Here is a 25590-nt window from a genome sequence, read left to right as displayed (position 1 = left end):
ACGAATCGAGGTCCATGGTAAACAGGCCATGTTGTTGGATTCCCGAGTGGCCTAAACCTAGCCCTGTACACTCGTCGAACCTGGTCCATCTTGTAGACATCATGTACATACAGTTGCCAATCAAGACGTTGGTTTGCACAACAAGCAAACACATGTCAACACGGAAGCCGGTCAACTTGGAACTCACCACAGTCACACCGTTGTTGACGGAGGTCCACTGCATACTCCACACCACTCGGACACTCACGCACTTCGAATACCTCATTCTGTCGGTCAAAGCAACTCACTTGGATGTTACCTGCTGCCCGCTGCTTTGCATGTAGTTTGGAGGTTACAAGCTCAGAGAACACATGTCCTGCATTAATTTGAGCCTCAGCCTCGGCCCTTTTTCGGGTGAACAATTCATTAAGCCTGTAAAATGTTGCCTTAACAAGTGCAGTGACTAGAAGATTACGAGCCCCTTTCAGTACCGAGTTGATGCATTCTACTAGATTGGTTGTCATATGACCCCATCGATATCCCCCATCAAATGCTAAAGCGTATTGCTCACGCGAAATTCGATCCAACCAGTTGGTATAAGCCTCACCCCGCTCACGTAAACGCTGATAACGCGTCTCGTACTCGCGAACTGTTCGCGAGTAACCTGTCACATAAAAAAGGACCCACCATAAAAAACGTTCATCATAATAACTGAGTTCAGGAATAAATGTAATCGTAACTATCATACCGATGTTGACGATAAGCTTCTGCAGATACGGAGCCTTGAATTTCCTCAGAAAGTTGGACTCTATGTGTCTGATGCAAAACATGTGGAATGCTTTGGGAGGAGACCAAGCTCCGTGACAACGAGCAATAGGAGCCCTAATGGAATCGTGTCGATCGGAGATAAGACCCACACCGTCACGTGTCACAACATGCTGTCGCAAGTTACTCAGAAAAAAGTGCCAAGCCTCAGATGTCTCTCCCTCAACTATCGTAAATGCAATCGGCACGATGTTGTTGTTGCCATCCTGTGAGACTGCAACCAACAAACAACCCTTGTATTTTTCATACAAATGAGTTCCGTCTACCTGTACTATTGGCTTGCAATGTCTGAAGGCTCTAATACAAGGGTAATAACTCCAGAAGACTCGGTGTAGCACACGAATATTAGGAATCAAGTCATCTCCCTGGTACACAGGCATTGTTTCAAAATGAACAACTGCGGATGGCTCCTTGTGACACATGGCCTCAAACCATATCGGCAAGGCTTCGTACGAAGCTTCCCACCCTCCGAAAATTGACTCCACTGCCTTCTGTTTTGCCAACCATGCTTTGCGATAACTAATGGTGTAGTTAAACTTTGACTGTACTTCTGCAATCACTGATTTCACCCTAATAGACGGGTCAGCTTCTACCAATGGCTTTATTGCTTCTGCAACTGTGTTGGAATCCAGCTTCGAATGATCTTGAGAAATGGTGGCCCTAGTACAGGTGTGACTACCATTGTACCTCCTTATCTCCCAACAGAACTTTCTGGACATTTTGCTCACCCTAATTAGCCAATCACATCCTGCACCATACTGGGTGCATTTAGCATAGAATATCGTCGGTTCTGACTCATGCACCCGATAATCTACACCTCTGCGAATTGTATAATCTTTCATCGCCTTAATCACTGCCTCCCTAGAACTGAATTCCATTCCCACAGTAAATTCACCATCCGGCATAAGGGGAAGCTCTGCGGCAACAACATCACAAATTTTAGACTTGTCAGAACCAATAATGTAATAAACTAACAAGCACAGAACAATGGAAACCGTACTTCTCAAAACCGAACCGGTGATCGAACCGGTCAGATCACTGGTTTAACTGATATACCCGGTCTTATGTAATTAAAAAATAAAGCATAGTAAAAAATTTTTACTAACAATTCAACAATTTTCGTTGCCTTCTGCGGTCTCACCATGAGACTGGACCGGTCTAAGATTCGGATTACCAGTTTGTCGGACGAACCAACCGGTCCGGTCGAACCGGTCTGTCAGTTGAACCGGTCGGTCCGGTCGAACCATCAAGTCCCATCCTAATGCCCTGCCCGGTCGGACTGGCCGGTCCATTCTAGATGACCAGTCCGGTCAAACCAGTCATTTCGGTCGACCAAGCCGGTCCGGTCAAACCGGCCAGTCGGGCCCAAATGGCACACAAATCATACTATCACAAATCTTAATTTAAATTAACGGCGCACCTGCATTTACATATTGAGGAAACTCCGGTGCATGAATGGCCTCCAAATCCAACGACCGCATGAAACTCGGCTCCACAAATGGCTGCTGATTTGCTAGTGCATTTGCCACATCCACCACATCTGTCACCATAGCCTCGTCAGCTTGATCTTCGTCTACACCGGGATCAACGACCTCGTAGTTACTTTCGAACTCTTCTTCACTATCACTGTTGTAATCTTCCAATTCAATATCTCGGTCCGCTGCAGATTGCTCGAACTCGATATACAGTTCGATAAACGTCATTCGCGACCGACTTTCAAGATACACTGAAAACATTTCTTGCATGCTCGCTTCGTCGGTCACGTATTTCGTTTGAAATTGCACGAACCCACCAAAGACAGATATAGGATATCTGTACAGAATACACGACACTCTCCTAGATATTTGAGACTCCATCCTCTCACAAATGACCCCTTTTAATTCTTCAAATGACAGTGTGAATGGAATAATAATATCTAACGGATTATCACACACAAATTTCACTCCTTCTGATGTTTGTAATAAAATATGGTCATGATAATACACTTTTAATCTTACTCTATCATCCATGATAATAGAGAAGAAGAGATCTAAAAATAAAGAAGAAGAGATTTGCAGAGAAGAGATTTAGAGAATTGTAGCACCGAAGAGGAGGAATGAAATGAGCTGCTCAGATTAGTGGGTACATCTATATATATATATATATATATATCACACTCAAATCGGACCATCCGACCACATCTATGGCCATTCGAAATTTTTAGAACTAACTAATCGGACGGTCCGATTAGTAGAAAGCCCGCCCAAAAATTTTTTTAAACCCAGAAATCGCTGGGTCCGATTTGGGTTAGCTGGAGTTTTTCTGAAATCAGCCCTCAAATCGGTAGGTCCGATTTCCTTGGGCAAAAAAAAAAAAAAAATCCTACGCATGCTACAAATCGTATGGTCCGATTTGCATGCATGCAACTTCGCCACGCACAAATCGGACAGTCCGATTTGTGCCTCTCACCCCCTGCATGAAATCGACCGTCCGATTTCCCTCCGTTAGCTAACCGCCGTCACACACTAGTTAAACACCTCTCAGCGCCATAAACGGGCGTTACACCAACCCTTGGTTCATATCCAGAAAAATTGGCCATATCAGATTGAAGTCCACAACAAAAAGAATATTGTATAAATATTAAAAGTAACATCTCTGTACAACAACAAAACTTACTGGGCTTTAGAATTAAAATAAATAATACATGAAAAATAAGTTAAAAAACCATGTACTAAATTCAGAAAAAAAGATATATTAGAATTTTAAAAAAATAATATTAAATATATATTATGTATATAATATTAAAATTTAAATAAATTTTGTTTTGTGTAAAATAAAATTATAATATTAAATATAAACACAATAATAAAAAAATTTGTGTTATATAAATTTAATTAATACATACATACACATATATATATATAATTTTATTTTGTGTGAAACAAAATTATAACATTAAATATGAAGTGAATGATAAAATATTTTATATTATATAAATTCAATTTAAAAAACATATATACAACGTAAGAAGCAAACAAACATATAATAATTTTATTTTGTGCGAAACAAAAATTCATATAAAAAAATATTATATAATTTTTTATTAACAATTTTTTATTGAAATATGTTACTTTCCTATATTTAAAATATATTATTTGAAATAATTATATTATTTTAGTTAATATATATTATTTAGAAAAATATTTAAAATTTATTATTTTGTATTAAAAATATATTATTAGTTTTTCCCGAAACAAGGTTTTTTTTTGGGTTCAAATACTATGATAAAAAAAATTTACGTAACTGCGACTATTCAATAAATATTATATAAGTTAATAAAAGAAAGAAGTACTCTTTTCTTTTTTTACCAAAAATAGGAAGACTCAAATCCGCGACCATTTTAGGTGAGTATGAGAAGATTATGCTATTTGAATTATAACTCGTTGGCAAAGAAAAAAATACTCTTACTTATATATTAAATAGAATAATTATTTATTAGGCTCATTCTTATACAAATAAAAATTTCTCTTAGTTTTATATCTGTAATATTTTATACCAATTAGCTCTAAAGTTTAATTATTTTTTGAATAAATTAATAAAAAATAATACAAATAATTGTTAAAATATAATTGTATTTTAATTTTTCATTTTATTACGTACACGTTGAGAATAATTTGAAATAAAAGATAATGGACTGCCTTGTATTTTGTGCTTTGACTGCATCGTCATCTGAGAATTATGGTGCCTTCATGGAGATTGGAATACTTCTATAGAATCGGTTTGTGTTTGGAGTTAGCCAACCAGTAGCGGCGATAGATAGGCTTCTTCCTCTTCTATGACAGCGATTTTTTGGGCTTTAAAAGTCATTCTTGGCAGAGGGGGAAGGGAATGGGTTCAAGAGCGTCAAAATTTTTGTGACTGGCCAGAGCAATAGTGAAAGCACTGCCAGTAAACAGTGAAGATGCTTGAAGACATAGCATCGACAATAGAAGAATTCGATCAGATTTTTCTGAGTGCTTTTGTGGTGTAAAGGTCGTCCTATGTTAAACGAGAGCTAATTAGTTTTTTTTGTTAGTATCAATTTGTTTATTCAGCCCATGATAAAAAATAATAATAACAATAATAAATAAATTTAATTTACGTAATAACTTTTAATATTATTAATTTTTAAAGAGTGCTGCACTCTACTTTACCTAGAGTGCATTAATATTTTATATATATATATATTGTTTACTTTATCGTATATTTTATATGCTTCAGAACGTGACAAAAATGCTTTAGTTTTATTTATTTATTTATATCTCCACTGTTTCATTTTTTCCAGTTTTTGATTCAATTCAGAGTGACGGATTTTGAGAGACATACAATAAAATTCCATTATTACAACGTAATTTTCATGTCGTGTTAGTTTAATCGCTGATTGATTTCATTACGAATATCGGATTAAGCTAGCATTTGCCTTTGTTTTTGTGATTTTTTTGGTTGTTGTGATGAATTTTGTTATTTAATTAAAGCATTTGGAATGATGCACGGCAAACTGTTTGATGAAAAGCCTCAGAAACAAGTTGGGTCATTCCCGTTCCTCTTTAACGTATTTTAGTTGTTCTGCTACTGGATTGTACTAACTGGTAACTTTACTTGTGCTTTTTGAGCTTCCCGGTGATTACTGATTAGTGTAATTTTTGTTCGTTCTTCCAGTGCGCGCAGATTATTTCACGCTCTTAACTGAATCAATCCTTGCGTTTTCAGTTTCACCATTTCGTGCAACAGGATATAAGTCATCCATATGTCACAAACTGTAACCATGTTCTTATTCTTTTTTAAAGCACTTCAGTAGTGTTGACTAAAAATTCAATGTTAAGACGTAAGGGTGGATATTTGTGTAATTATTAAGAGTTAAGGGGTACTTTACAATTTTGCAAATAGAAAGGAGATGAATTTAATTACTCTGAAACTATCCTCCGATACAGAACCAATGGAAAAACCATCAGAAACCGAAGAACCCTCTTCAACTCCGTTGCCAGATCATCAAAACTGGATAGCGTGCGTAAAAGATTCTATTGCACTAACCTTATTATCGTTATTCAATTTTACTTTTTGATTAAAAGGATAATTTCTTTTTCCTTTCAGAGCACAAGATTTGCTGAGGGAGAAGCTGATCAGAGAGGATAGCTTCACATGGAAAATACCCGAAGACCGTTCGGATTCGGAGGAAGGATTATTGAGATACATTGGCGGAGTTGATATAAGCTTCTCAAAAGATGACCCATCAATGGCGTGTGGCACACTTGTGGTTTTGGACTTAAGAACTCTGCAAGTTGTTTATGAAGACTTCTCTTTGGTCAATATTCGAGTTCCCTATGTTCCTGGCTTCCTTGCATTCAGAGAGGTAAATGTTCCTTTTTTTATGATTAAACTCAAAGATACATGTACCATTACTTGAAAAATTTGTGACGTCAATTCAGTTTCTTTATAACTATAGGTGACTTCAGTTTAGTCTGAGATATATTTGACATTTGTCCCTTTCTTTTACCATTTGGATTCTATTCTTGAAGACAGAAATATACATTGTGACTACTCACATAAAAATTTTCATGTGGAGATGATAGCTAATATGTTGACAGGTTCTGGTAAGTTAAATAATTTAGTCAAATATATCAAAATTTTTAACTATTCTCAAATATCATATTTAGATATAGGAAATCTTCATGTGAGTAGGGCAAACAACCCAACCCTTGAAACATACTTCAGTCCCAGGTGGCGAAGAGCCGACATCAGGGTAGCAAACCTTTCCTAGAGTAACTTTTATCCATTGAGCAACGACCCTTCCACTCAACACCGTGGTCGGATCACTAAGGATGACTTTCATCCCTACGGATCACTAAGGCTGACTTTCGTCCTGCTCAACGGGTCGGTCTTGCAGTAGTCACCAATATATAGATAGATTGGTTGATTTAGATATTCACTTTTAGAAAATATAAGAAAAATTTTGTCTCAGTCTCGCTCTCTCTACAACTAAGTGTGTTTCTGGTTCTACTGTCTCTTTGTTTCTCTTGCAGTGTCTAAGCACAGCCTAACAGATGAATTGATTCACAAATCTTTAAGGAACTAAACTTTGTCACAAATGTGTTAAAAACTAAAATGATGTCATGCATATCTTTAAGGACCAATTAGCTAGGATAGTCTTTTCTCAATTTTGATTTATAATTTTCCTTACATTAAGTGTCTAAATTATTTATTTCAGCTCTTGTTTTGATTAATCTTATAATATTTTAGGCCCCAATTCTTTTAGAGATTCTGGAGAAAATGAAAAAGAGTGGTAGTTCTTTCTACCCACAGGTGACTGTCGTATCTTATGTTGAAAAATAGTTCTAATTTGCTTAGTCTACCTTGTATATCGATTGGATGGTGTGTGGCTCATGTGGATCCTACACTCCATTTAGCGTTGCAAGAGTGTGTTTCGAATATACTGAATTTTAAAATGAAGATTATTTACTTTGGAATTTTGTAGCAGTCTTTTTTCTTTTTGATGATTTTGTACAATGTTTTTGTCATCTGAATGGAAGTTGATTTTGGTGTTTATTGACAGTTGTTAATGGTTGATGGAAACGGAATACTACATCCCCGAGGCAAGTGCTTTTGTAAGAGATATGCCAATGTTATGTATTGTTCTTATACTGCTGTTTGTTTAAGCTAAAAAATATTCTTTTGAATTCTCAAAAGAATTATAAATTTGAATTTATTTAGCAGTAGTGAATTTGAAATATAATACTGTATTTGCAGAGTAGCTGCTTTAAAGTGAGGAACTATTCATTGTCATTAGACTGTTCTCTTCTAGTAATGGGACATTGTTTTTCAAACATTTTGTATGCTTAGTAAACCATCAATTTGTAATACTGGGTCATTGTTTTTCAAATATTTTTATGCTTTAATAGACCATGACATTGAATAGTGATTCAACCAATGAATTTTTATCACTCCATTTTCAATGTCTAAGTTTTTCCCCTAATGTAAATTATGTTTTCAACTTTTTCATGTTATAATTGATATAAAATATAGAAATTTTAGCTTGTTATTATCTTACCATGTATAAATGGAAATTCCCTAAATTAACTTATGCAGGCTTTGGCCTGGCCTGTCATCTAGGAGTTGAGGCCAATCTCCCAACAGTTGGAATTGGAAAGAATGTTAGTATTGATAATATTCGATCTAATTCATTCTTATTGTCATGGTTAGTCATTTTTTTTATCTTGTACCTATCACAAAACTGAGGAGCTTCTATTGATAGAAATTCGGTTATCGATCATTTAAGAGATTTTGCACTCTCTTTTGTTCTTACAGTCAAGAAGAAGAATTGCCGTTTAAATACTCGAACACTTATTCTTTACCTGTGTATGTTCCAGTTGCATCATGTGGATGGTCTTAATCAATCTAGGGTTAGAGAGCTTCTTGAAGCTGGAGAAAATTCTTGTAAAGATTTCATTAATTTGGTAGGTTGCTCAGGGCATATATGGGGAGCGGTAAGTCATTCATCTAAGACCAAACTAGCTATTTGGTAACTCAATGATACATGTGACTTGGTTTTAACTCCTGAATGATACATGTTAGCATCAGTTTTAGTCTTTAATTGTCTAACAGAAGTTTAGTTATTAAAATATTCATGTGGCATCTATTTGGTCCTTTGTTCAGGTAAATTCATTAATTTATTTAAGGTCAACATCTATTGTTGAAGGACCAAAGTGATGTTACATGTATTTTTTTTCAAGTACTAAATTGATGTAATGGACCAAACTAATGTGAGCGTACATCTTTCAGGGACTAAACTGATGTCACAAATCTTTTAAAAATCAAACTAATGTCACCTATATCATTGTGGGACTAGATAGCTAGTTTACTCTTTGAATTAACGGCATTTTGTTATTTGTTACACTAACTGCTCTGGTGAGCACAAGCCATTGGAAAAGTCCGTGCCATATTGCTGGCATGTTATGAATTGCTATCCAGCTTAGACTTACACATGCTGCTAAAATCCAGTTTCAAGTATTTATACAGTTATAAATATTTATTGAATCAGTTTTTTTTCCAAAACAATATGTTTAGGCCATGAGATCTACACAAGGATCTATAAAGCCAATATTTATATCAATTGGTCATCGGATTTCACTTCAAACTGCTCTTAGACTAGTTCAGATGACTTGCAAGTATCGTGTTCCCGAGCCAATTAGACAGGTGAAATTATTTGTCATTTGAAAGCTTTTGATATCTCATTAGTTTCACATGTATTCATATAAATCGTATGTCCATTACTAGATACAAGTAACTATTTACATGAATTAATCTATAAATTGAATATTTATGGCTTTTATTTCTAGTCCTTTATTTCATGTTAGTACACTTTAGCAGTCTTGGTTCATTGAGAAGAGTTGTTAAGGACTTAAAAGGGAAAGAAAGGAAAAGTTTTGAAAACCAATCACTGCTTTTTTATCTGTGACCCACTAAAAAACCTTTTGGTTTACCACAACTCTTTGGTTTTGTTTTGAACAATTGTAATAAGAAAAAATGTAGAAACAATCAAATCTTATTTTATGATTTTTTTCTCTATAAAATCTTGTAAATAAAAAATACTAGAAATAAGAATACAAATTCTTGCTGGTTCAACCAGTGTTACTGTTATCAAAAGCACAAGTAGTTGATATAATAACTGAAACTTGTTTGAGAGAAAAATACAATGAAAGAATAGTGAGTTTGAAATCTAATTATTAAATTTGGTTGTCAAATTATTGCACCTTTTTGGATCAAGAAAATGAAATCATATTTATATCCTTATTTTAGTGACTAGTGTTTTAATTCATTCTATTATTATTAACTGAGGGTAAAACTCAACCATGTGAAACTAGTTAAGAGGGTAAATATCTTGATTCTATTATTATTTTATTTATTAATTGTGTAAAAATAATAATTGTAAGATTAGTTAAGATGGTAAACATTTACATTCTAATCAAGAGGTTATGGTATTTTAAGAATAAAAATTTGTGCACCAACAAAAGCTATCTAATTTCCATGTATAATAGATGAATAAACACCACAATTTTTTATAATTATTTTTAGGGTTTATCTATTTTATGCCTTAAGAGTACACGTGAACATTACAAAATGAAAAAGTTTTTATTGAAAATATAAAAAATTTAAGTTTTCAATGCATTTGTTTTGCATTTATTAAGTGAAAGCATTTAAAACTTTCTATTAATGGTAAGCTTATCCAAGTCATTTATTTAAGGGTATAGTTATAATCTTGTTTGGAAAAACTGCATATCCAAGTCTCAATGTCTCATGAACAATTTTTTCCTTTTCTCCATTTTCTTTGACAACCAACCAAAGAAAATCTACTTTTCTCCCCATCCTCTTTCTGCTGTTTTTTCTTCCTTCCTTCCATTTTTTTTTTGGGAACCAAACAATGGGTAAATTTAATCTTTCTTTTCCTTGATCAACTTTAGGGTTTTTTTTTTTCTATTTTTGGTGAATTTTGGGCATTCCATAAATTGCTTTTGGGTATTAACTTAATATTATGCTTTATTGAAGGATTTGTGTCTAATTATCAAGACGTTTTGAGCCTTTCGCACCTTAAGGGCACCTTTAGCCTTTGACTACTACCTTGGGTTCAACTCAAAATCTTGTATTGCGAAGTATTCTCTAGATGATCCATGAGATGTTGCTGCATCTCATTCTTAATGTCCTTACAACAGAAAGTCAAAGCATCAAATGTTGTTAGCTAGGCTGATGCATTATTTTCCAACGTTTTTGGTTAATAAATGTTTATATTAGATTGGTTTGGAAAGGTTTTCTATCATTTAGTAAGGTTTTATTTTTCAGAACCGCTCCAGTTACTCGCTTTGTTTCAATTCTTTGGTAACTAATGACATTAAAAAATGCATCCACTTCTTTCATCTGTATTTTTACTGCAGGCCGATATAAGATCCAGAGACTACATTCGGAAGCTCAAAATGAATGCCAGAATGAAGTAATGTCACTGATACAGTACATTGTTAATGACTTCAACACATTTCTCATTGTTTCTTGAACATTGATACTACAATGAATTAAATAAGAGTACAGAACCTTGAGATATAAACTTTATTGCTCTTGGCCTTGCTTTGGTTCCAAATACAGATTTCTCATTGGTGAGACTTACTTGAGCTGGAAACAGATGTTGCAAAAGTATTGCAAAACATGATGGTTATTACAAGATGATAGCAGAGGGCAACACTGTATCGACCACTTGTAAACAACAAAGGTGATGAGATTAATGTTTGATTAATCACATGATATTGTTGTGAGTTGTGACACAACTGTAATGAAATTATGAAAATGGGACATTGTTATGATCCTGAAAAATTGGCCCAAGCTAAAATGGGCAAGAGAAATCTGAAGGGAAAGATGGTATGACCGTGATTCCATAGATTCAAGTGTAGCTTGTACCTGATTTTGATCCATATCCCCATGAATTTTGTCTCAGTACTTACTTTATAATCACACTCCATTATTTCCCAGATTTACATACACACATCTCAGACAACCCCATACATATTAAACACTCTTACTTTATATCTTTGTTATTTTCAAAATTCAATTGTAACCCTGAAATTGGAGCAGAGACCTGTGTTGTCCTTGTTAATTTCCTTTCCTTCATTAGTGAAGTTCTTTTTCATAATTTTGGTTTTGATGAAATTAGCATTCAGCTATAGACATTTTTATAAAAAGGGTAAATTAGAAGTAGTCATTGTAGTTGGTCAACTAGAAAGGAGTCTGGGTATAGTTATGCAAATCTTAAGAGGAGAAATTAAAAGTATTATTTGAACATAATTTTCTAGGAAATATAGAGTTTAGGGTTCGGGAATATAATAGTGGCAGTATATATGGAAGATAAGGGAAAAAGATAGAAAAAAAAAACCATTTTGTCTTTTTATAGAATTTTATAAGATGAAACACCTTTAATTAGATGGCTTATGATATGTTTAAATAACAATGAGAGGAGTGCTAGGGACCAGCACTTTTGTTAAATTCTGGCCATCACTTAACCATCAAAAGGAAATTGAATGATTCTACACCATTAGATGCAATCTCACACCATTAAAAATATCATTGATGACTAATTGATGGCTAAAAACCACAAAATCTGCTGACCCTCTAGACTTTCTCATAACAATGTTCTAATACAATATGTCTTTGTATCTTTTTAATTTTTTATAAAAAAATTTTATGAATAAGAATTTTGATAGTATTATAAAGAGTTGTGCTATATGGACACCACTTTAAGCCATTGCCACTGTATTTATATATGTATACAATAAAAAATTCAAAAATTAAAAATTAAAATCTCATTCTCAACCTTACTCTCACTCTTTACACGCGCTGAAACAAGGAGAATCGTGTTGTCGGAGAGAGAAGGAAGGAGAATCATTGTTGAGAGAAGGAAGGAGAATCATTGTTGAGATGAGAATGAAAAAGGAGTTGCGTTAGAGAGTGAGAGTGAAGGAAGGAGAAAAAAACGTTTGTTTCACTGCATATAAGAGTGAGAATAAGGTTTTTAATTTTTAAATTTTGTATAAAGTGAGATTTTAATTTTTTATTTTTAAATTTTATATTGTATACGCATATAAGTATGATGGTTAAAAATAGTGACTAAAAATGGTATGCATATAATACAATTTTTTTTCTGAAAATGTATTATTATGGATTTTATACAGTGAATGAATCAATGAATGATTTCACCGCACGGTCGATGATCACGTGTGGGGTCAGCTTGTAATCATAATTAATATCTATCTTAGCATCTTTTCGTTTAGCTTTTGGGAAGTCCAAATCATCAATGTAAGTGATGACAATGCTATGCAACCAAATCGAATACAAAATATTACGGACCAGTCAGAACCACATTTGTTGTTTCCTTGTCACTGGTACCTTTTCTTTTTCTTTTTTGAAATCGCATCTATCATCTTATTATTGAAGATAAACTCCATTGAAGTATTAAAAGTTTCATAAAAATATATAACATTTTCAATATCAATTATTCTATTTCTATGTCTAAAACGTTAACCTGTAATTATTTATTAAAGAAAAATAATATTGGCATCTAACGTCTATTATATATTACTAATTTTATAACTAAAATATATTATATATCATTCTTTCAGGTATAATTAAAATAAAATTTATTCTCTAAAATTAAACAGTTTTCTCTTTTTTTTTATTCTTTCTATTTCTTATATATCATTATCAATGATTAGCTATAAATTTAACAATTAAAATATATAATATAATATTTTTTAATTATAATTAAAATTAAATTATATTAAACTTAAAATATAATATATTATATTCCTAATTAAAGAACTAAAATGTGTCACATGACACTCTCATCAAAATTAAGATAAAATATTTTTTTTAAATTAATAAATTTTTTTCTCTATCTTTTTATCTATTTCTCTCTTCTTTTTTATTTCTCTCTACCATTCCCACTCTATATATAACTTATAACTTATATTTTATATTACTAAACTAACAAATCAAAATGTGTGACGAAATATTCTTTCATTATAATTAAAATAAAATATTTCCCTCCAAAAGTAACAAACTCTCTCCTCCTTTATTCTTTTTCTTTTCTCTTTCATTCTCTATCTCTCTCTACATTTTTCTTCTACAAAAATTAAAATTTATAAAATAATATAATTCAAATAAATTCATAAAATTATAAAAAATAAATTAAATTTATAACTAAATATAATTAAAAAATATTCCGTAATATTATTCATATAAAAAATATATTATTATTATTATTATTATTATTTTTTATATTTAGTTCTAAATTTTTACTATTTATCTTTCTAATCTATATTTTTTTTTCTTTCTTTAAATATTTATTACATATAATTTGTAAAAAATACTAATATTATAATTAATAATTAGAATTAAAATTTATATTTTTTTAAAAAATAATTTTGAGTTAATTTTATAACTATTAATATAATTTTTTTATACTAATATCTAATTATATTTTTATATATATATAGAGAGAAAAATATTATTTTTAAATAAAAATATAAAAATTAATTATTTTTATTTGGACAACAAACTTAATATCTAATCAAATATAAAAGTATATACATCAAATTCTTTCAAATTTTAGATAATAAATATTAAAATTAATTATTAGTAAAAATTAAACTATTTCGTATGAAAATAATAACTACAAAATTTATTATTTAATTTTTTTTTATTTGAGACACTGGTCTCTTTTGGCCAGCAATGGCTTATGTCCCCTGCAATTTTTTTATAAAAGTAGTTTGTTTTTATAAATTTTTTTTGTCATAATGTATAATGTCAAAATAAAGCCGATGTAATTTTAAAAAATTTATATTTTAATAATGTTATTACAGATAAAAACATTAGTTAGTCTCTATTAGTAATTTTTTTTATTTATTAATATTTTATATAATTAAAAAATGAGTTGTTTTTAAATGCCTTTCTGTTCAATAATTGTAAATGAAGACAGAGCTTCAAGAATAAGGAATGGAGGGAATGAATTAGGATTATATACAGGGAGAGGGACCAAATTGGGTCGAAATTTCAATCTGGTCATTTCAGCTAACTGTTGTAACATTCAGTATGGCAACAGAATGCAACATCATCGTTGCAATTATTGATTCATTCCCCAAAAGTAATCCAAAAACTACTATAGTATCCGGAATTCAATCTAAAAGAGCAAGAGACCACTATAATAAAATTAGAATATGAAAAATTAAATTAAATAATCTCATAAATCTAAGAGATCGCTATCGCTTGCAAGTAGGGGTGGACCATACTCACGGATATTTAACCCGACCCCACTCGATCCGCAGCGGGTAAGATAGGGTGCGAGTAGAATTTTCGTGCGAGTCGGGTAGAGTGCGGATTGAGTCTCAATCATACTCGATCAATCCGCACTCTATATATGTTTATATTATAGAGTATTAGAAGTGGATTTTCATTATCTTGGTTTGAACCTCATGTGCGACAGCGATAGTGATAAGGTCCAGAGTTGCAAAGCTTCCTTTATGTGGCATAAATAATTTTTCTTTGTTACATTCCAAATAATAATAATTTGTGTTATTATCTTCCCATCTTTTTAGAGTAAGTTTACCATTAAACCACTCCTGATGGGCTAGATTAATTTCACTCAATTCTATTAGTATTTTCACTGTTTTTCTTATTTTTTTTCCCAATCGACTACCCAGTTGTTTCACGTTGTTTTCTTGACATCTTTTAGAAATATCAAAAACGAATTCAAATTTATATTTTATCACTATATAAATGTGTATAAAAAATTTAGTCACAAAATTAATTATTTAGCCAAGAAAAAGTACGGCGAATTTGCCCAAATACCAAAAAAAACGTGTATTTCGGTAAATAAAGTTCAGAAATGAATTTTAGGATAATAAATATTTTTCATAATTTATATTAGAAAAAATTTCCTTTAATCTATGTTAGACAAAAAAAATAATTATTTTTATAAAACCATTTATATATGAATATAAATACACATTTTTTTTTACCAAAGATATGAGACTCAACCTCTTTCCTCTCAATTGAGTATGGGGAGACTATGCCATTTGAGCTATTACTCATTGGCTAAAAATTTAGAAGATAGGAGGAGACTTGAACCCGCAACCTCTTAATTGAATATAAGAAGTCTATGACATTTGAACTATTACTCATTGGCAAATATAAATACACATTGAAAATAAATTAAACTACACATGTATTTATACACAAATACATTAATAACTAATTTTAGTGTACAAATAACATTTTTGTTATATAAACCATTAAGTTATTCAATTAACTATTTCAAACCATTTAACATTTCACAAATATCATCTTTACATAAAAATATCTTTATAGAAGGAATTACCAAAAAAAAAATTGAGAAGCTGCTTTATTTACTCAACAAATATATCTTTTTTGAGAGACAAGAATTCAGATTTTAAAGAAACGTTGTCACCGAGGTAGTGTCCGGAATGTGTCTCAGACGAAAACCGAGAAACAAAGACAATTGAGACGGACAAAAAAAAAACGTCTCTATGCTTGGTTTCCGCATAATTTTCAACATGCTTTCACTTCCATTGGCTCCAATCCAGCACATTGAAAAAATAAGAAACTCAAAATACACGGTTTCACTTTTCTCCAATAATAACAAATTCAAAAAAGCAAAAATAATATTACAGAACAATACCTAAAAACAAGAATACAAATAGCAATATTCTAACAGAACCAATTCTGACAGCAGAATCTGTCTGGATCATGATTTTGAATTTGCAATCACCCACTGAAGGATCTCTCTCGGTGACAACAGAAAGTCCAGGGAATTTGCATGCACTGTCCATTTGATCATTCACCTGAAAATAGCTATTAAATGCATAAGATATGTTACCTTGAACATCCAAATTTCCACATGAAGTTCCATATCCAAGACTAGTGCAATCAGCATTTTGGCACGCATAAGATACACTCGGCGCAACTTGGTCGCTGTTGAGGTTCGCCGACGGCTTCATAATACACCACTTTTTAGGAAGATATGCGACGCCACTAGCAGCTACCAAGCCGTTCGGACTTGTCGGTCCAAGGCTGAGTTGGTACTTTGGCTTTCCGTCGTAGTAAAACAATCCCCAGTGGCGTTCGAAGTTACCTGGCTGAATGCTTTTGCTATCTTCATCTATGAGGCTAAATAGGTAGGCGTCGATCGGACCTGGCCTCATTGGAGTACCTTTTCCGCCAAGGTATCTAGACGTGAAGCCTTGGTTGAAGCGTTGGGCATATTGAAGGTTTGCATTCCGGTCCCCATCTGTAGGCCACCCGATCTCTCCGACAATAATGGGCAGGTTTCCGAAGCCATTCTTCTGCAATGCCCATACTAGAGTATCATGGTTAGCATCAAAGACATTGTCATAGATCTTTCCATTGTCGTTTATAGCACTTGAGAAGCCATTGAAGAAGGCATAGTCCATTGGGAAGTTGGGATCGGCGTAAAGGCTGATGAAAGGGTAGATGTTTACAGTGAATGGAGCATTGTTCTGGCTCAAGAAACTGACAATTTTTATCATGAGATCATGGATGTCTGTCCTGAAGTCACCGTCAGAAGGTTTATCCGACGAACTTTGATACACATCAGCATTTAAAGGGGTGGTGACTTTAACCCTGTTGCCCAAACCAGCCTTCACAAGAGCTGACTGGATGTTTTGAAGAGCCGGAAGGGTTGTGGACTCGAACGTTCCATTGTAAGTTGACAAGAAAGGTTCATTTCCCACGGCGACATACCTTGAAAAAAATTACAAGAAATAATGGTTAAGGAGATACACATAATGCAAACAATAAAAAAAAGTAATTCATTGTATCAAAACAACATTGTAAAATACTAAGATCTTGCAGAATGAAATCTCAAATCATTTCTATTCCATAATTCCACTCTTTCAAAAAGCAAAGGACAATAGGACATATTCCGTTTGCATTCTCATTTTCTGTTTTCATTGTACCAGCTTCAAGTTTTACTAGAAAGAAACCATCTTGATTTCAACGTTTCCTTTGTCATTATTTCGTTCACAAAATCTTGGAAATAAAAGCCAGACCAAAAACAAGGTGGCCTTTATTTCAATATAACTCCCCATGAGATCTTAATTACACTCGACTTCCAAGAGAATTTTCATAGCATTGGACCTTTCAATTTTTACAATCAAACAGAACAAATAATCTGTTTTTGTACACGCCTAAAATAAAACTGATATGGATTTTTTATTTTTGATGGCTCATGTCATATTTTATAAGTCCTTATTTCATCAATCGATGGTGAAAACTTAATAGTACAATTTCACAAATAACTTGACAATTCAACATCATATTAGAATATAACTTGATAACAACAACAATTGAAGGCAAGCAAGTAGATACAAATAAGTGAGAGTGAATTAATCAAAGTTTAGAATTTAAATTGGACTAAGCAAGAGCAAGAGTAGTTTCAGCAATATATGAATTTTAGAAGAAATAATCTCTATGAAGATGGCATACATAGTATAATCATCCCTTTCAATGATTCCAAGCACATCACAATCAATTCCACAAAAAATCACAGCTAAAAAGAAACACAAGATTTTCACTCATCCAAAGTCATTTTCTAGTTGCCACATTTTCTTCCCAAATTGGATAGTTCCATCACTCCACAAAAGAGAACTACCAAACCATAAACAAACTCCTCAAACACATGCATTAACATAAATAACTATTCCACATTCAAAGCTATGAACCACACAAACTAAGAGGCAATATAGTAAAAGATTCAAATTGATGAATTAAGTGGCAACCACAAAAGGGGATCACTCACAAAAACATCAAAAACCAAAAGGTTGAACTCTAAATCAATGAATCAACAAAAGACCCAAAGAAAAAGTGTTCTCTTTTTTCTTTTTTTACCTGATGTCTACTCCACCAGATGAGATATGAGCTGAGATATTCTTTGAGACCCATTTTTCAGCAGCTTGAACACTGTTAGCAAGTGTGTAAAGCATGTCATTTGGGATACCAACCATGACTTGGATCTGAGTCTTCTTAAGAGCCTCTAAGATATTTGAGTCAGCATCAAAAAGCTTCACTTTCTGAATACCATTGTCTTTTAGCATTTTCACCACTGTTGATGGTGGCAAAGGGTGTGTTGCTTGTGTTCCCCAGTTAACACCAATTCCACTCACCACTGAGCACACCAAAAGTTCAATGAACAACACCATAACAAGAAACCTCTTCAGTTTTCCACACCCCATTATAAGACACCCCAGATAAATGAAGATTAAAAAATCTTGCTTTTTATTTATAAGGGTATGTCAAATTTGAAGCTCGAAACTCAAAGGTGCTTTTTTTATTCCTGGGGTTTCACAAGTTTGTTGCTTTATTCTGCAACCAGCTATGAAACTAAGTAAAGCAGAACTTGGATAACTGTTAAAGCATGAAACTCAAGAGAGAGAAGAGTAGTCAAGAATAGTGATACAAAAACAATGGTAAAAATCACAAGTCGGTAAAAGGGGAAAAAAAAGAACACCCTAACTGAAATTATTCAGAAAGCAACAAAGTTAAGGGAGCTTGAAAGCCTAAAAAAGGTTAAAAAAAAAAAAGAGAAGCTAAGAACGGATCTCTTTGGATAGCAGAAGTGCAGAACCTTTGTTCTGCTTAAGTGCTTTAAGACTTAAGCTGAGCTGCTTCCCCAAAACAACAGAGAGACAAAGACGGAGAATGAGGATGTGTGTGTCTGTGTGTGTTTGAGAGAGAGAGAGATAAAGATGGAGAGAGAAAATAACGAGTCCTTAATGCATTATTGAATTATGAGACAGAGAAGAGAAGCTCAATGGTGGGGGGAATTCTGTATTAAAAAAAAAGACGGTGGGTAAAATAATTATTTATAATATTAGAAAAAATATAACATAAAAACTTATTATAATTATTCTTAAAATATAGATATAAAGGGTAATGTATTTTTTAATAATATCCCAAATCAATTTTTAAAATATTTTTAGTGGATCATTTTAGATTTTAACAAATTTTAACCACTAAATTAATCTATAATTTTTATTTCGTTAGATAATTAGTATTTATATTAAATTGTTTGTCTATATAAAAAATTTATATGAGAACTTTTAATATTTTTAAATTTTTTTATTATTTTATTGAATAATAATAAAAACTAATTCATTTAGTTTTTTACTAAAATTTAATATAAAAATTAATTTATCTAACAAAATAAAAATTATGAATTGATTTGTTAACTAAAATTTGTTGAACATTAAGATATTCTAACTAAAAATTTTTAAAAAATTGATTGGAAATTACTCTGTATTTTTATATAAAGTGATATTTAGTTTTTAGTTTCATTTTTTAATTTCTAAATTTTTTATTGAAATATGATAAAATAGGGAGAAGGGAATAGATGTTAAAATACAAGTGATTAGTTGCTTTGAGTTTTTCTAGTTTAAATATTTTCATTTTTCAGAGATTTTGTAAGAAGATAAATAAATAATGGAAAAGTTTAAGAAGCCAACAATTTTATTGAATTTTGGCTAGCATATAACTAGCACAGAAAGGTGAGTCGTTAGATGAAATCTCATACCAATCTCACACCATTAAATTATTATTGATGGCTACCAATCACAAAAATTACTGGTCTCTAACATTCTTCATAATTTTTTAATATTAAAACGTGAAATATTAAAAAGAAAAACGAATCCAACCCTAAATATCTAGATTTTTCTGTATATTAAATATTTCTCCAATGGTGAGGGAATCTTTTTTTTGTTTGGGAGAATTAAGAAGGCAAGTAATCACATCACACAAAGTGGAACCAACCCTTTTCCATAAAAGAATTACATAGAAAATCCCACATGCTTGCAAATTGCAATAAATGGCTTTAATTTTACTCTTATTTTTTGTATTTCTTTTTTCGTCATAACTGTTGAACCTGATAAGTACACTGTGTTGTTGAAGTGTGGCCGTCCCCAGAGAAAACCACTTTACTTCAATTCATAGACTTCAGATGCCAATTCCCATTCTTACATTATATTTTTTTTATCTTAACAAAGATTATGTTACAAGATTTTCTCTCTTTATGTTTCGGCTACATTAATTAACGGTTTGATATGGTTCTGTATATAATACTAAGTTTATAAACTATAAAGTGTATATGGCAGTGGAGACAAAAGAAGAGCAGCATTTGAAGATATAGATGGCATTACTTGTTGCAAATTTAATTAATATCATATTATGAATTATTAATAGTTAGACATGATAATTGATATGGGTGTATAATAATCTTAACGTTTAAGGTATAATATGTTTTCCACCTCATTATCCAGCAATGTCCAACTGCTTCTTGTCCTCCTTATCCAAACATAAAGTTTCTTGCTAGAGTCATGCTAGACTAACATACTTTTGGTTTTTTCTTTTTTTTTTTTTTTTAAATTTATTTTCCCCTCATGATTGGGGTATATATTGTTAAACATGATAATTACTTTTTTTTTCTTGTAAGCACTTTGATTAATTAGATAGTTGATTTAGAGGTTTAAATTTTTGTATGTCCAAAATGTGTATTAAATCATTAATGCTTGGTTAAAGAATGATATGTTTTTTTCACTCAATCTCATTTTTGAATTACACATTTTTTAGACATATTCATGACTAAACTATTATTTTTTAATTATAAAAAAATAATCATTAAAAGTTGGAATTAACTTGTTTTTTTAAAAGAATTAACTAACATATATTCTAAGAGTACAAATTAAAATTATCAATTAAAAATTTTTATAGAAAAATATAAAGTTAACTTTTAATATATTTATTATGAATTTATTAAAATAAAAAAGATTTAAAATTTTCTATTAATAATAATTTTAACATATATTTATAGGATACATAATAATTAAAGTCATAACAAAATCGGTTTAATAAAACTAATCAAATATTAATTAGATGTTAGCTTTTATTAGTTATTTTGTATTTCGAGGCATATTTTAAGGAAAAAAAATTTTAATTTTTATATATACATACAATATCTTTACAATAAATTTTAGTAATCTTTGAAAAAAATATTCTACAACTCTAATAAATGCAACGAGAAGCTAGAAACTAAGAAAAAACAAATTATGAATAAAATTTAATAAAAGAAATAAAAAAGATTCATGCTCTTTTTTTTTATCTTACACAACATACAAAATAATACTCATTTATATACATTACTATAAATTTATATTCCACTTTTTTATCATAGATAATTATTTAATTTTTTAATTAATAACAATATTTTTTAAATTTAATATTTTTAGATTAATCTAATTTTGTTTTTTTAATAAATAAATTTTAATTAAAAAATTCTAGTTAAAATATAATTTTTAATAGAAAAAATTGTCTATTATAAGTATAATATTATATTAATAACAAATAAAATTATTTTTATAAAATTTTAACTCATTAGTTAAATATTCTAAACAGTGAAATTTACTCATTTATTTCGAATAACAGAATTTAATTTAATTCTTCAATTAGACTCTGGGAAACAATTGTCGGTTTCTTCAATTCCATTCTCTCGTCCCCCAGCACAGGTGCCACTCCCTCTAGGGTTTAATCTTCTTCTGTTTGCATCGCCCCCAGGATTCACTTTTTCCTATTCTCTCTCTAAACATCAATATCTGGTTTCGTTGTTAACATCATATTTCATTCCCATAATTACTGTAAAATTTAGGGTTTCTAATTTCCTTTTTCTCGGTTCGGTTTTCCTTTTGAATTTCAGCTTTTGTGATTGCTAAGAGAACGATACTATGTACAACGGAATAGGGTTACAGACTCCGAGAGGGTCCGGTACCAACGGTTACATCCAGGGCAACAAGTTTTTCGTGAAGGCCAAAACTAACAAGGTTTCGGAGAACACAAAGGGTTTCGAAGCGGATCAGGGAACTGCTGGTGTTACAAGGAAGCCCAACAAGGAGATTCTTGAGCATGACCGCAAGCGCCAGATTCAGCTCAAGCTTGTGATCCTCGAAGATAAGCTCATTGATCAGGGTTACACTGATGCTGAGATCGCTGAGAAGCTCGATGAGGCCCGGAGGAATTTGGAAACCGCTGCGGCTGCTGAGGACGGCGATGGACCAACCAGTGCATCCGATAAGAGGTGAGAAATTTTTGTTTTGATGTAATCTTTGGATGTGTTTTGATTTGGGGTTTGTATGTGCTTAGGTTTTGATGTGATCATTTATATGTTTGTTCTGTGAAAATTTAACACATTTAATGTTTGATGATTAGTATTTTTAATAGTGAGGGTATGTTTCGCATTGGATGAGAACTGTCAGTAAAATTCTGCTGTTGAGCAAGCTTTGAAATTTTTAATTTCTTTACCCCATACCAAGCCCTCATTAGGGGCAAATGCACCTGACAGGGTCTGGGAGTTAGAGATAGAGACTGAAACAAAGCAAATTTCTTTGACCGACGCAAACAATATCGGTTGTAATCATTTCCATGTGCTTAAGCATGGATTTGATCTGGTCTGTGAAATTGTAATCCTTTATAGTCTTCATCCCTAGTTCATTGTAGATGACCTGACAACGAGACTGAAACAGAAATTGAGAGGTTGAAACTAATATGTGCTATATTTTATAGATGAAAAGCTTGTTTAAGTCATGGTATTTTATTAGGCTTGTGAAATAGATGTTTGGTATGTATGTTAGAACAATTTGTGTTTCTTTGAAGATTGAAAGAAGGGGCTAACAAACAATTATGCTTGCTTGGTTTTTTTTTTAAGCGATGTTTACATAGTTCCTTTCCAGTCATTCATTAACCATATTGCTTTTGGGGCAAATTTTCAGAGTTTCAGATACCCAGACTCACCAAGTTGCTGCTAGAAAGGAAAAACAGATGGAAACCTTAAAAGCTGCTCTTGGAATAGCTTCTGTTGAAGATGGTGAAATAATTGCTGATGGGAATGATGATGGGAAAAATGCTTCTATTGCTGAGGTGAAGCATAACTCGAAAAGTGAGCATGCGTTTTTGGACAGAGATTTCAGTAGGAAGAAAAAAATGGCTGAAGATATAAAGGATGAAGATGCTAAAAAGAAGGATGTTAAAGATACCACGAGGCACCACAAGAAGGTTGATACTCAAAAGAATAAGTATGATGATGATTCGTCCGATTCAGATAGCAGTATGGATGATGAGAAAGATTATAAGAGGAGGCACCGAAGAGAAGAGGATGAATATACCAAAAAGAAGGGTGTTAAAGATACAACGCACAGCAAGAAGGGTGACACTCGAAGGAAAAAGTATGATGACTCATCTGAATCAGATAGCAGTACTGATGATGAGAAAGATCATAGAAGGAAGCACCGAAGAGAGGAGGATGAATATGCCAAAAAGATGGATGTTAGAGATACAAGGCACAACAAGAAGGTTGACACTCAAAGGAGAAAGTATAATGACGAATCAACTGAATCTGATAGCAGCACAGATGATGAACAGGATCATAGAAGGAAGCATCGAAGAGAGGAGGATGATTATGCCAAAAAGAGGAATGTTAAAGATACAAGGCACAACAAGAAGGCTAACAGTCGGAGGAAGAAGTATGATGATGATTCTTCAGAATCAGATAGCAGTACGGATAATGAGAAGGATTATAAAAGAAAACACCGAAGGGAGGAGGATGAATATGCTAAAAAGGAGGATGTTGAAGATACAAGGCACAACAAGAAGGCTGACACTCGGAGGAAGAAGTATGATGATGATTCTTTTGAATCAGATAGCAGTATGGATGATGAGAAGGATCATAGAAGAAAACCCGGAAGGGAGCAGGATGAATACGCTAAAAAGAAGGGTGTTGAAGATAGAAGGTATGACAAGAAGGCTGACCCTCAAAGGAGAAAGTATGATGACGATTCATTTGATTTGGATGGTGAGAAGGACCATAGAAGGAAGAACCAAAGAGAGGTGGATGAATATGATACAAAGAAGAATGTTAAAGATACAAGGCAACACAGGGGTGAAACTCAAAGGAGAAAGTATGGTGATGATTCTCCAGATTCATACAGCAGTTTTGATGATAGAAACAAGCATCATAGAGTGGATGAAAATGCTAAAAGGAAGGGCCTTAAAGATACAGGCCTACTCAGAAAAGATGAATATCATAAACGGAAGTATGAGGATAATTCTTCTGATTCAGACAGCAGAATGGACAGAAAGAAGCACCGTAGAGAGACTTCAGACAGTGGTGGCAAATATGATTCTGATCGCGATTCTAAGAGGAAGGTCAATGCTGGAAAGAAGGGTGAGTCTCGAAGAAGGAAGCATGAGGACGATCCATCTGATTCAGACAGCTATGAGAAGGGTCGCAGAAAGAAGCACCATCGGTAAGGGGACGTGGACAACAGCGGTGAATATGATTCTGATAGCAATGCTAAGAGGAAGGTTGCTGAAAGAGGAAGTCATCTCATTAACTAGAATGTATTACAGTATTAGTCTGTTAGACATGTGCTTTATGCACCAAGTCTTTTTATTCTGTCTTGTACTTCGGGGTTGTATTACCAGTCTGTTCTGTTCCATCTATATTGGGGACCTGCAGTGACATTGATTATGTAATATGTACGGTTTTTCATTGTTACTTTCAAGCGGTTCAATAATCCTCTTGATTCTTCTAAATATAAGCACAAGTTGTTCATGTTCTCTCCAGGCAGCCATTGGCGGCTGCTGCATAGTTCTCTAGCAAGTAGGTAGTTGCCTGTAACACCCCTTTAATGACCAGCTTTGGTTGGTGGTTAGTTTTGGCTTCATCTATCTTTGCAGTGTATGGTTTGGTATTGACCAACTAGTTTTACAAATTTTTCTTGCCTATATGTAAAACCGCTGCATATTTAATTGGAATTATGATTGCTTGATCTTATGTTTCTTCTCGAAATGATTTTATTGCTTTCTTCAACTCTTCATGGTTATAGAATGTCACGGCTACATATACAGATATAGTAAAAACTGAACTATGTGTGATTTTAACGATAGTGAAGTAGTTTGTTCATGCAATACGAAGGTATGATTTCTTTCTGCATCAATATACATATTTTATAAATTTTTCCTAAAGAATTAGAGCTTTTCTACATTTGCCAATCATGGTTGTTGATATTGCTAGCTTTTCTATATTGTAGAAGTTCAACTTGAATTACTTTTGTGGAATTTTCAATGTTATGTCCATGTTCTTTTATTGGAAAATGATAA

General features: G+C 32.4%; 3 protein-coding genes across 14 annotated transcripts; 2 read left to right on the top strand and 1 right to left on the bottom strand.

Moving 5' to 3' along the window:
• Positions 1 to 5106: 5106 nt before the first annotated feature.
• Positions 5107 to 11491, top strand: LOC107605134 (endonuclease V family protein). Of its 11 annotated transcripts, none has more exons than XM_088492000.1 (11): positions 5107 to 5347; positions 5482 to 5647; positions 5754 to 5826; positions 5914 to 6172; positions 7060 to 7122; positions 7373 to 7412; positions 7906 to 7970; positions 8187 to 8303; positions 8884 to 9012; positions 10746 to 10801; positions 10951 to 11491. In XM_088492000.1, exons 2-11 carry the CDS (start codon positions 5638 to 5640, stop codon positions 11012 to 11014), a joined length of 876 nt encoding a protein of 291 aa, XP_088348126.1. In that variant the 5' UTR covers positions 5107 to 5347; positions 5482 to 5637; the 3' UTR covers positions 11015 to 11491. The 11 variants fall into 11 exon arrangements, with proteins under 11 accessions (XP_088348126.1, XP_088348127.1, XP_020960790.1 ...); XM_088492001.1 differs by having other exon boundaries at positions 5114 to 5347; positions 5482 to 5581; XM_021105131.2 differs by having other exon boundaries at positions 5114 to 5347; positions 5482 to 5581; positions 7373 to 7424; positions 10951 to 11239.
• A 4388-nt stretch (positions 11492 to 15879) lies between these two features.
• LOC107605137 (glucan endo-1,3-beta-glucosidase 5) lies at positions 15880 to 19223 on the bottom strand. Its single transcript, XM_016306901.3, has 2 exons — positions 18280 to 19223; positions 15880 to 17133 (listed from the first exon to the last, which is right to left on the bottom strand). The coding sequence occupies exons 1-2, from the start codon at positions 18621 to 18623 to the stop codon at positions 16038 to 16040; spliced, it is 1440 nt and encodes a 479-aa protein (XP_016162387.1). The 5' UTR covers positions 18624 to 19223; the 3' UTR covers positions 15880 to 16037.
• Positions 19224 to 21865: 2642 nt separating this feature from the next.
• Positions 21866 to 25042, top strand: LOC107605136 (pre-mRNA-splicing factor). Of its 2 annotated transcripts, XM_016306900.3 has the most exons (3): positions 21866 to 21944; positions 22133 to 22510; positions 23202 to 25042. In XM_016306900.3, the coding sequence occupies exons 2-3, from the start codon at positions 22161 to 22163 to the stop codon at positions 24736 to 24738; spliced, it is 1887 nt and encodes a 628-aa protein (XP_016162386.1). In that variant the 5' UTR covers positions 21866 to 21944; positions 22133 to 22160; the 3' UTR covers positions 24739 to 25042. The 2 variants fall into 2 exon arrangements, with proteins under 2 accessions (XP_016162386.1, XP_088347689.1); XM_088491563.1 differs by lacking the exon at positions 21866 to 21944 and having other exon boundaries at positions 21983 to 22510.
• The last annotated feature ends 548 nt before the right edge of the window (positions 25043 to 25590 follow it).

This window comes from Arachis ipaensis, chromosome B6 (genome assembly GCF_059453495.1).
Source record: "Arachis ipaensis isolate K30076 ecotype BB chromosome B6, ASM5945349v1, whole genome shotgun sequence".
Taxonomy (NCBI): Eukaryota; Viridiplantae; Streptophyta; class Magnoliopsida; order Fabales; family Fabaceae; genus Arachis; species Arachis ipaensis.
The sequence above is the reverse complement of the archived record's forward strand: the minus strand, read 5'-3'. Positions and strand labels throughout refer to the sequence as shown.